The sequence below is a fragment of the Plectropomus leopardus genome, chromosome 6 (genome assembly GCF_026936395.1).
Source record: "Plectropomus leopardus strain MGB_pleo_1.0 chromosome 6, ASM2693639v1, whole genome shotgun sequence".
NCBI lineage: Eukaryota > Metazoa > Chordata > Actinopteri > Perciformes > Serranidae > Plectropomus > Plectropomus leopardus.
In genome coordinates, this window is record NC_142181.1 from 10,674,630 (window position 1) to 10,687,209 (window position 12,580).

The 12,580-nt window shown below is 38.5% G+C and overlaps 1 protein-coding gene across 13 annotated transcripts in view; it reads left to right on the forward strand.

Annotated features, from left to right (window-relative positions):
• Positions 1–12,580, forward strand: part of kirrel3b (kirre like nephrin family adhesion molecule 3b) — a 210,245-nt gene that overhangs the window by 178,066 nt on the left and 19,599 nt on the right. For all 13 annotated transcript variants that reach the window (XM_088078676.1, XM_088078678.1, XM_088078683.1 and 10 more), the window contains 2 exons: positions 362–488; positions 10,468–10,568. In XM_088078676.1, coding sequence (XP_087934802.1) covers positions 362–488; positions 10,468–10,568 — 228 coding nt within the window. The remainder of the gene's footprint in view (positions 1–361; positions 489–10,467; positions 10,569–12,580) is intronic.

The following is a 12,580-nucleotide window of genomic DNA, read 5'->3' on the forward strand; positions in this document are numbered from 1 at the left end:
TATACGAAGTGTCCATCATGTGTTTTAAAATGTCCATTAAACCAAAGATTTTCAGGCCATTACAGTCCCAGCCTTATGGTGAACTGCTCTCACATGAGATCTGTTGATTTAATCCACAAATTCAGACTCATTCCACCTTTACTTTTGTCAACATCAAAGGCCAAAGCTATCCCCTTTACTCTACTGAGCCCAGACCCTAAATTGGATTTTAATAATAGAGGAGAGGTGCCCTTTAAAGTATTAAATGGTGCCTTTTTTTCTTTCTTTCTCATAACACTGCTGTGTTGTTATCTCAAATGCAAAGGCGCAATTGCTGTCACTGCATTTGATCATCTTTGACATTTATTTTTTTTTTTTGCAGGTTCTTAGCAATGAGAACCTCCTGACACTGAAATCCGTTAGACAGGAGGATGCTGGGAAATATGTTTGCCGCGCTGTGGTCCCGCGCGTCGGAGCAGGGGAGAAGGAGGTTTCTCTCACCGTCAATGGTAAGCTGTATTATTGATATGTTTTTCTCACAGACAGGTTCAGACGCACACCCACAAAGTTGTCAAATGCATTCACATGCAAGTGTGAATCTTTGAGGTCTGGGGTCAACGGCGGCAAAAAGAAAGCAATTTGTCACAGGAGTCAGTCTGCTGCATCCTCTGTGCTTTACAAAAGCCTTCCATCTATAAAACTTCCAACAGAATATGCAGCTTTATTTCTTGTCTTTCTATTTTTTTCCCAGTAGAGCTGTTTCTTTGGAGACACGGTTCATTTTCTAAGGCAGACATAGTCACAAAACACAAGTCGTCACACACAGCACAAGGATGTGGCACATAGCGTGTCCATGCAAATTAATTTCCCTGACAAAGGTAATGTGATGAAACACAGCCGCTTCATCAACTGTCATCACTGTGAAGCCTTTAAGTGGAAAAAGCAATAAATATAGACTAGTCTTTTCAAGATATGGTCACACATTTCATGAACAGGTGAAATGTACTTAAATGCTAATTATATTCTGCATGAGTCACAGGGAAGCTGCCTTTTCTGAGGCACTGACTGACTAATGAATACCAGCCTTGGTGGGAGACCTGGCAACTCTCAAACAAATGACTTCATTATCAGTGCTTGATATTCAGGGAGCATGGTTCAGTGTGGCCAAGGTTCTCAGTCGTGGGATTTACATGTCTTTTATTTTCCCCGTGTCCATCTGAAAAAGAGCATCGGCCAAAACGGGAAAAAAAGGAGGGAAAAAAACAAAAAACAAGTGTGGGTTTTGAGAAGCTGGCGAGATGATGTCGAGTTAATGCTGACAGTGTAACACTGTACATTTGGAAAGCTAACAAAAGAGTTTGCCTGTAAGCAACACTGGTGCTGATTTGGGGATGAAGATACATCAAGTACCAAACAGTGTGTATAAGGATTTTCTTTTCAAAACCAGACGTTAGCTTTGCATATCAGAGAGAATGGGATACCAGTATTCCCTCCAGCACAAGATCAGAACAGTGACTTTCTATGAACTGCGATGAGCCCCCCCTCCATCTCAGCCAGGAATTTAGTCGAAATCAAGGAAGAAGAGGAGAAAGGAAAAATCATGACTAATTCTATTGTCTCTCATTCTTTTGCAACCTACTATACTGGCATCCGTTATGCGGCCTTAATGTGTAAACAGAATACATGATATCCAGTGTACCAGTCTATTTTGATGCCTCCGTGTTCTGCAAATAAACCTATATGGAGAATGTGTTGATTTCAAAAACGACGCTGTGAGAGAACGAAGACGGATTGTTTTAATAAAGATTACAGCACGACTCCGAGCACACCAGGAAACATACAACAAAAGCTGAAATGGCATGTTTATTTAGTCTCTGCAGACCTCATACAAGCACATTCAGGATGTCTTCTCCTCTTTTTTTTCATTTGCTTATATTTTCCCACTCTTCTTTTGCATCTTGCACTTCCCTGCCTGAATTGGTATTTGACATTCAAGAGTCTCCTTCCTGTATTAACCTTCTGAATAATTGAAATTCATCTCTTTTTTTCCAAGCCACATGAGGAATCTTGAGTCATTTCCTACCCCGGTCCTTGAGGCGAATCAGATTGTCAAACTTGTGAAAGTGCAAACACTGCTGTTGAAGTGGTGGCATGTTCAGGAAGGTTTATTGATTGTCCTATGCCACCGTCTGAACTGCAGGTGTATGTGATCGCTCTTCACTTCTCAATCTGAACAATTAAAGAGATAGTTCAGATTTTAAAGCGGGGTTGGATGTGGTACTTATCCACTGACAGCATATTGCAAACAGTAGATGTCCTTCGACATGTACTGTTGTGGTTGGGGGTCAGCAACAAAAAAAGGAGTTGCATCTAAAATAATCAACATCATTTGAAATGCATGATGTATTGAGAGCATTTTCAGTGCTTTGAATATTTTCAGTTTTGGGGTTTTTTTTTGGACAATTTAAGATACACAAAATGACCAAAAAACAAGACAGTTTGAAGCACAGGGAGAGGCAAGAAAACCAAAAGGTTCAATTTTCACAATATTATGAAAAATATGAATGTGTAATGCGTAAAAAAAAAAATTAAAAATACTGTAAAAAAAATGCACAAAAAATGTCAATAGTAATTTCAAACAAGAAAATAAGGCTGTCAAATTGCTTTCTTTAAAGCTAAACTTCAACTGCCAGAAAAATGATTAAACTTTGCTGAATACAGAAGCTGCTGGTTTACTGCTGCCTCGAACAGTTGGCTTGTTTTTGTTATTGTGTGACTTTGGCATTTGAAAGAGTTAGTTCAGATTCACCAAAGTCACATTTACACAAACTAACTGATCAGGGCAGCGGTACACCAGCAGCTTCCATTTTAAGCGAGCTGAAATTGCTGTTTTTTTCCAATGGATTTTTGTAGCTGTGACGAGATGATACACGTGGAGCTGAACTGTAAATGGCTTCCCCTTCAAAACCGGTTATTTGACAGAAAGGTAAAGTGGTGACAATACTCTCAATAAAGCGTACATATACATGACATTGATTGGGATTTTTTTTAGGTGGCTAAATATGTTTTGTTGCTTGTCCCATCCCCAGCAGTACATGGCTTAGCTTCTGTGTCGGACCCCAGCCTGCTTCTCCAAACTAGGGGCATGACAACTGACGAACTGTCCCTTTAATCTCCAAATCACAGACAGTCAGCAAGACTTAGTTGTTTCTCTAAATGAATTACTAACATATTAAAAAGAGCAAGCTTTTAGGGAGGACCGCCATGACACAGTAAAATATCGGGTAATGCTGTGCACGTTTAGAGACATTCATGATGCAGCGGTGTCTGTTGCAGATTTAAATGTTTCTTCGCTGTTTGTTTTTCCCTGCAGTTATCCCTCGATTCCTTAATGCCATCATTTAAATTACATGTATTTATAATTTGTCATTCCCTCTGTTTTGCTCTTCTCTGCCGTTGTGTGTCACTGGCTCCCACTGTGGCACACCACATAGACATGAGGATTCCTGCTTTCCCTGGGGAAGAATGTAATTTAATTATAATCAAACAGCTAGCAGGGGAGGCAGTTTGTGTTTAAGTCACTAATGGATACATATTGCTTACTCCAGTCAAACATTTTCAGAAAGGGAAAAATCTCCTCAGCATTTCATACACGGCCATCAAGTGGCTACATGTATGAAAAGAGGGCTGTACACGTCCATGCGTGTGATTATTTATATAGCGTACAATATATATGCATGGCTTTTACCACAGTCCTGCAGAATTTGGAATTGAGGGAAGTTATCTGACATGCTTGAAAGGATTTAGCCTGTGTACACTTAAGGACCATATATTCATGCAATACATATTAATTAATATATCCACAAGCCTGAGTAGCTTTGTACAATCATTTGTGTTGGCGAAAGCGGTATGGTTAATGACACACATCCAGTACTTCCGCAGCCTAGGGAGAAAAAGCCCATTACCACAGTAAAGGAGAGGGAGGGCCGGAGAATCCCTCAATATCCCACAGAGTACTAGGTTGTTATAGATCTTTTTTCTGCTGTTTATCTTTCTAGACAGCCTTTATGTGCCTGCTTAATTAGCATTCCAGCCTTCTTTAAACTGGCAATGACACCGTATAAGAAAGAAATGTGCAAATTAATGAAGGAGAAAACTGCATTTAAAATGCAGCACATTTTATCTGACCAGCTAAATTTCAGCATAGCAAGATATGATCTGCAAGACTTCCTGGAATACTTTGAACTTACTTTTTCCCATTTGCATGTACCTGTCATAAGCACTGTCTCTACTCAGCTCACACACTTATTTTTTATGTTTAAAAAAAATATCTTTAATTTATTCCCTCTCCATGTGGGAAAAAGCTAGATGTGGGGTTTTTTAACAGGATGGCTCATACTGAAGTTTAGGCTTGTTCACACAGGCTTCGAAGGTTTTTGGAGCACAACAGCTCTGAGGTCAGCAGCTCCAAGGTGTCCTCTGTCTGTCCAAGGAGGGTGTAATGGTTGAGAAATCCTCCTCGGTACATCCAGTGAAGTAGAAAGAAGGTCTAGAAATAAACAGCCAGCACTTTAGAGGTCAGTTTCCAGCACTGGTGATCAATGGGTTTCAACTTGGATCATTATTTTGGCAAATAATTGGAAACTCACATCACATATATTATTTTAACAGAGTCTAAACCAAAAAGAAAATATACATCTTGACTTAATATGTAAAACCACAGACAACACCAAACAACATTGTTGGCGACAGCTGTGACCAGAGGCAATATTTTTTTTTGGCCTGACCATTCAGCTCGCTGCCCATCTTGTGAATCTGACATTTCATGAACACTTATTGGGAATTTCTTCAAATTTGGTAAAAATTGTAGACTTGGACTGAAGAATGATCTGATCAGATTTTGTTGGTCCCGGGGCACTGTGACTGTGTATCCATCTTATTCTTGTTAACAAGATTTTTCAAGAAGGCCTTGGGGGAATTTCTGCAAATTTGGCAGACACATCAATTTGGACTTAACAATGGACTGATGTCAAAGGTTGAAGGTCAAGGTCAGGTATACAAATGAAGCTGCCTTGCCTCTTTAAAAAAAAAAGTTAACACACTTTTCAAAGAGTGACATGAAACCTAATTCAATAACAAAATCAACACATTGCAAACACTCAGCGGTGGCCTATTGAAACTGCTCTTTTGTCAATCTGCTTTCTTCTGTGTTCGTTTTCCATTATGACATAATTGTGTCTATGCATCCTGTTGTGTTTAGCATTATAAATTAGCTATTGAGAACAAGTGGGATCCTTTATAATGCTTTACCAAGCAATCTCATCTTCATTCTCGGCACTTTGTTTACCAACTAGGACTATTCCTCAAGAATGTTTTCAGAACAAGTTTTGACATTGCATTGACCAATCATATTGTTACAATTTATAATGGATAGCTGTAAGCACAATGCAAGCAAAAACCTTCCATTGGTGGAATCCTAATTATGTATATTGGTCTTGAGGCAGATCCAGATATTATGTACCTTCAGAAATTACGTGTCTGGAAAAAGCACTAATTGTGGCTAGAAAATAAAAAGCTTAGTTTTTCTGGCATGTGCCATCTATACTGAGTTATTACTGTAATTGTTTTTCACAGTGTGAAGCGATGACAGTGTGGCTCACACTGCATGCAGGAAAGAAGATGGGGAAAAAATACAGTGTGGTTCCAGTTGTTAAGATGTATTGAGCCAATGCAAGACAGATGCAGCGAGGTTTTCAGGGCATTCAGGGTAGGAAAGTGTGTATTATTGCAGAAGTAAAACATGATGGCTTCCTCTGCTGACCAATTAGGGACAAAGATGAAATTATTTGTGACTGTGGCTCCACATCCACTCTGACTCACTACTCTTAATGTATATAGCAGTTATCAACAGTAATAACAGTACGCTCACTCTCACTAACCAATGTTTGAACACATTATAGTGTGAATGGAGAGTGTGGAACAGGGTGCAGCATAGGGCTTATGATTCAAAATTACAATGGTGCAATACTATTATGGAAATCAGGTATCCACTTTTTCTGGATACATGATTTTAACTGGATTTACATCTCTAGTATTAACATATATCAAAAACTGAAGTTGTTATATTTAAAGAGGACCTATTCTGCTCATTTTCAGGTTTATACATGTATATTGGGTTTCTAAGAATACACATTTACATGTTCTAATCATCAAATAAACATCTTATTCTCCTCATACTGTCTGGGCTAAAACCCCACTATTAACCCTCGATCTGTGATGCTCCATTTTAGGGCCTGTCCCTTTAAGCCCACCTCTCCAAAAAGCAGTCTGCTCCGATTGGTCTGCATTTCCGCGTTTTCTATATCACAGCATAGCTGAACCTTTGTTGCAGCCAAATAACAGCAACGTACAGCAGTATGATTTGGGGAGAAATGAACAACATCCAAAATAAAATGTTTTTCTGACATTATCATGCAGCTGCATGTAGCAGTGTACTTGTAACTGATGATTGTGTATAGCATAACTTTCCCCCCTTAAAAAACATTTATAATTGCTCCTAAACACAATCAGACATGTTCCAGCAGGAACATAATTAGGAATCAGAGAGAAAATGAACAACATTGGCAACCATGTTTATTTGTTTCCATGACATTAGCATGTAGCTACATGCAGCAGTGTAATTACAGCCAGGATATGACTGTGTATAGCTGCACTGTCTTCCATTAAAAACTATTATTAAAATAAATGAATTATAATTAATTTATTAAAATAAAACAACCGGACTTGTTTCAACAGGAATATTATCTGAAATCACAGAGAATTTTTTCATCTGAGTTTACATGTTTCTCTGAAGTTAGCATGAAGTTTTATGTGGCAGAGTAGGCTGTGTATTGTAAACTGTTGCAGTAGCGTGCCTGGAGCAAATGACCATATAGAGAAATCTGTCACAAGCTGATGTCAGCTTGTAGCCGAGGTAGAGAAAAGGTTTGAAACAGAATATTTAGAAAGGCCTGAAGCCAGAGGTTTCTGCTCATGGGGATTACATCTAGATACAGTTACCTCATTTGTATCTTTGGTCAGCTTTGATATGAACATCTGATTCTGTAACATGAACATACAGTATATGGCAGAAAAAAGGAAAAGCGTAATGGGTCCCCTTTAATATAACATTTTAAAAAATATGTTTCTAAAAAAATAAGAACTTTCTCTGTTGTTGGCTGCTTCAACATATAGACAGGATTTCCTCACCATGGATTTCTCCCTGAGGAAAATATGGCCACCAGTGACTATACCAAACATTTTTCCTTTGTTTCAGTTGCACTTTAGCTGTAGCTCTCTTTTATCACAAAAGAAAACAGAGAAATCAAAAGAGCAGCGTTGTGGTAGCGAGGAAATGTCAAGCTTCTGTTCAAAGCGGATGCCTCGGTTTTGGAAGGGAAATGTAAGCCCCGGCCTTTTGACACCCACACTGATATTATGTAATCACATTGCAATGTCCACTCCAGAGTTAACACCTCCTCAAATGAATGAGTGAGACATTGCACCCAACATTTTGATTACCTCCCCTGCTGCTAACATTAATGTTGTTGTGCCACCCACATTCTCGCTACCAACGTGTTTTTGCTCTGATCACATTGAGAGTAGCAAACACATACTCTCTCACACACACACAAACACACGCACACACAGGCGAACACACACGTACTTAAAACCCAGGCTGAGCCAGTGAGATAAAGCTATCTAATTATATTCCTCATTTGCAGCTCTGATCCATAGAATAGATCCTCCCCAGCCACTAAAACCGGCCTTTAGCAGCCTTCAGCAATTGATCTTGTTGTGTGTTAGCAGTCCCAGCTCATACAAACTACATACTTACATTTCATCTCACAGGTGCACATCAGAATGGCCTTATATGAACTATAGAACATTCATGCTGTATTTCTACTGTCACTCCATGTTGACAGATCAGTGAAAGAAGGGGAACAGCTTTCGACATTTTTTTCTTAAATTGTCTGCAGCATTGATTCTGCAGCAGTAGCAGCCTTCCAGCATCCTCCAGTAGCATACCAAGACGCCATCTGGCAAAGTCTCATTAAAATGCTAATTCATTTTAATAAGAGACAGGTAATAAACTGCAATTATGTATCGTCAGAGAGATGGCAGAGAGCAGGAATTTGAGGGAAGTTGGCGGAAAAGCGAGTTGTCTCACTAATCAAGATGCTGCCTCGCTTGCCACCCCCTCAAACCCACATTCTTAGCCTTAACCATTACAAGAGACATGTTTAATGTTTGATTTGAACAGCTTTGTTAAAAAAAAAAGAAAACATTTTTACATTTTTATTTTTGTGTGAAAACTTTAGAAGTCCAGCTTTTAAATCTAAAGAAATAATGGTGGATGAGAGTGATAATGTCATTTTGTTCGTGTATTCTTTTTTAGTTGAATAATTTTCACAGTAAGTCTGAAGGTCTTGGAGAAATGTCACAAAAAGAAAACCTAAATTATCTGAAATGTAGTGATCTTGTAATGAATCTCAAGGCTACTGATCAAAGCCCAGAATAGTTAACTGTTCAATGACTTCCAAAATGAATAATATGAGCGGCCCCCAAAACTACATTTATTAACTTTAAAACGATCCCAGTTTTAAACAAGTCCTAAACATCATAAAATGGTTTAAGTTCCACTCCAAAACTATGCGATTAGGTTAAGGAAATAAATCATTATTTGGCATTAAATAAATAATTTTCCCTCTAACGTCAAATAACATACAGCATGTCACATAGGTCATTGGCATAGCATGCTACACATACTGGCATACTAGGCTACATTGTAATAAAAATAAGTCAGTGTTGACTTCTTGACATAAACATTGGTCTCCCGGGTAAAAGTCCTATGCTTCTTTGACCAAAGTGTACGTGTGGGGAATTTTTTCGGCATTTGTACATTATGAGGACTTTGGCGCGTTGTAATGCTACGTCACTTTCTTCTCTGCTCCTGTGTTGTTGTTTTGTTTTTTTTTTTTTTAGAGAGAGAGAGCAGGATGTGTGAAGAGGTTCAAGTCCACTAACAAAGCAGCGATATGTAACAACTTAGAGTAAGAACCTGTTGGCCAATCAGGAGCAGAGAAAAATTAAAAACACTGATAATGTACATTAAATATGTGCAGTTACATACAAACAGCAAAAGGCTGTTAAACACAAAATAACAAGATCTGAAAAATACATTGAAGAGAAAATAAGCTTTACAAAAATACTACTTATTCTCATGTATTTAAATCATCAAGATTACCAGCTGTCTTCACTCTTGGCAAAACATTATACAGTCTTTCTTAGAATTACTATGTATGAAATAAAAACATGCTTGGATCACATACACAACTTCTCCACTGTGTGTTTTGTAGTGTGTGTCTTGTAATGTAGATGCATCTATTTAAATGTAAAACTAACATAATGTAAAGTGTTGCCTCTGTGATTTCCTTTCCCTGATATTTCACTTACAGTGAGCTCTTTGGAACCAAAGGGAAAATACACTTGAAAGACAGAATTGGGTCATGTGTGACATCTTGTCTTCATATTAGTGCTGTCACCTGGTGTGAACAGCCTCCAGACCAGATGGCAAGCAGGCCAGTCGTTTAGGCCGAGCTGACCTTGTCAGGCAAGATCTTGTAGCCTGACCAAGGTTTAACACATGCTGGCTCGGAGTCCTATACCTGTAACTCATGTTGATTGAACTAATTCCAATCAAGCCATGCCATTTCAGAAATCTTTATGTCGGAGAAACATGAATTTTACAGAACATTGTTAGAGGCTGTATTTGCACCTTTAATATGAACAATAACTAAAGCAAAACTACGTAAAAATACAATAAGAAATAAAACATACAGTGTCAAGCAGTGTCTTAATGGATGTTCTCTTTTAATTTTTTTGGATTATGTAATTGTAGAGAGCTGGGGTTCGGTGTTTACATTTTGTTCGCCAATCTTTTGGTTCGGAGGTCAAATCTGCTGCAAGCAAATTGATTGAGGTCATACACTGCGACAAGTGTGTTATCTCACCACAACAGTTTTTTTTTTCTCTTTACATCTGTGTTGTGCTGATTACGCTCCAAAGAACCGCTGTAGCACTCTCCACTGACGTTTATCTCCATGGGAGAAATCAAGCCAGCCATAAATCAACAATTTCCTCGATTCAGAATGAGGTGTGGGCCCCCACTCATGCCCTTCGTACAGTCCTGCCGCGTCCTTGGGTAGATTGCACCGAGGGATGAGGCATGTTCATATCACGCTGCAACACAATCTTCCCCATGAGTCCCAAATTACTGAACACTTCAGGTGTTACCACAAGGAACAGGAGAGCAATTAGGACATGATGTACCACAAAAACTCCATTGAGCATACTTGTCATATGACCTGAGACTGAAAATGAATATAATTACTCATTTTTCAATTGATACAACTCATCTTAAAACGTATTTTATCTTTTTTTTTTCAGGGCCACCTACTATCTCCAGTACACAGACTCAGCAAGCTTTACATGGAGAAAAAGGACAAATAAAATGTTTTATTCGAAGTACACCTCCTCCAGACCGCATTGTAAGTACATTGGCAGATTTCTTTTTTCTCGTACAACTATAAACATGAATAGATATTTTATGGATCTGTGGTACCTGAACAAGGCAGATTAGACTGAATAATGACTTTGCTTTCATATCTGTGTCTGAAATACTATAATTCTTGACTGAACTAATGATATAATGCCCAGCTGCACTATTGATCAGTGAACTACACATAGGCAACACACATTAGTGAAGATAAGAATTTCATTGCAATGACATCATTGCATCATTTGTGTTCATATGAAAAGGTGGACATGAACACACAGTTTGAACCCCCTATTTCTCATTTGATGCCTACATGTGCTCTGTTAGCACTGATCCCGTTAAGATTTATGGACCTTATATAAACAGCCTACTGTTTGAGGTAATGTTGTGCTTATTATTAATTTTTGTGTGCGCGCGCGCGCGTGTGTGTGTGTGTGTGTGTGTGTGTGTGTGTGTGTGTGTGTGTGTGTGTGTGTTTTCATATTTATGTGGTTAATTGCCATACTTTGTCATCTAATGTGTGTTTTTATTATGTTGGTGTCCAGCAGTAACTAGCAACATAATTAATATCAGGTTTATCTGAGAGGGGTGCCTGAGGTCAGGCTGCAGGGTCTGAATGCTTATCCTGGATTCCAAACTATTTATTTACATAATAGTTCAGCTTTCTTTTGCTTTATTTCAGTAGAAATTATAAATGTGAAACCTGCCTTGTGGTTATGGCAAATTAAAAGTCTGGTAGGTAGGATTTAGGGGGATATGTTGGTAGAATGGTAATCAAATGTAATTACTATGTTTTCCCTAGTGCATAATCATCCAAAAATAAGAGTTGTCATGTTTTTGCTACCTTACAACAAACCGTATGTATCTACATAGGGAGCTGGTCCTCATCCACAGTGTCAGTTGTACCATCATGTTTCAGCTGTTGCTCAGAAGACACAGCCCAAACACTAGGTCTAGATAGGGATATTTGTGTTGGACGGCCGAGTTAGCAGCCCCTTTGTGACAAGCCAAACAGTGCTGGAAAAATACAGATTTTTAACATGAAAGCACTTTTTCAGTGTTTTAACCTGTTTAAATCACTGGGTCAGTTTATTGTTGGGAGGAGCAGACCTCTGTGGATAATTCAGCTTCCCGTAAAAACCTCCTGAATATCCGGACCTTATGTTATCAGAGAAAAAGGTGAGTGGACATTTGCAAGTGTTAGTGTAGCAGCCCGTCTGTGAATAAGCCAAACAACATTGGAAAAAACATGACTTCTGTTGTGAAAGTGCTTAATGTAGGGTTTTTACAAATATCAATAACCTGATCCATTTGTTTTGGAGAGGAGGCGATCTCTGCGGATAACTTCAGCCCCCGTAAAAACCTCCAAAACACTTTGATCTTAAGTTATCAGAGAGAAAAAGTAAGTGCACATTGGGTGCTGAGCTAGTGGACTGTCTACAACAAGCCGAAGAAATATTGATTAGTAACATGAAACTGCCTTATTCTGTGTTTTTACTGGTTTTGATCACCTGATTGTTTGTTTTGGAGAGGAAAATACTTCCACTGGTAATTAAGCTCCCAGTAGAAACCTCCAGAACAATGAACACTGTAGGAAACCTAATTGGCAGTTCACACTTCAAAAATGGGAAAAGTTCCAGCTGGTTGCAGTCTGTAATCCTCACAGCTAGATGCCACTAAATCCTACACACTCCTCCTTTAAGTCAAATAAACTTAATTTATATGGCTAAAAATCACATTTGTCACAGAGGGCCAACAATCTTTTTAGCATACAACATCACTTTTTCTTAGACCTTGATAAATAAGAACTCCATAAGTAAATAAAAGAATTAGGACAAGGAAAGCTCCTCATGTTCATAATTTTTTATCTGATAAGTCAATTAACAGCAATCTTGAAACCAGCCAAAATTTGTAACACTTTAACGCTGCATTTCACAACTCTATTTAGCCACCTGTCCATTATTGCCAGCCTGAAGTTGAATGTGTTGTTTATCTTCTGAGTAC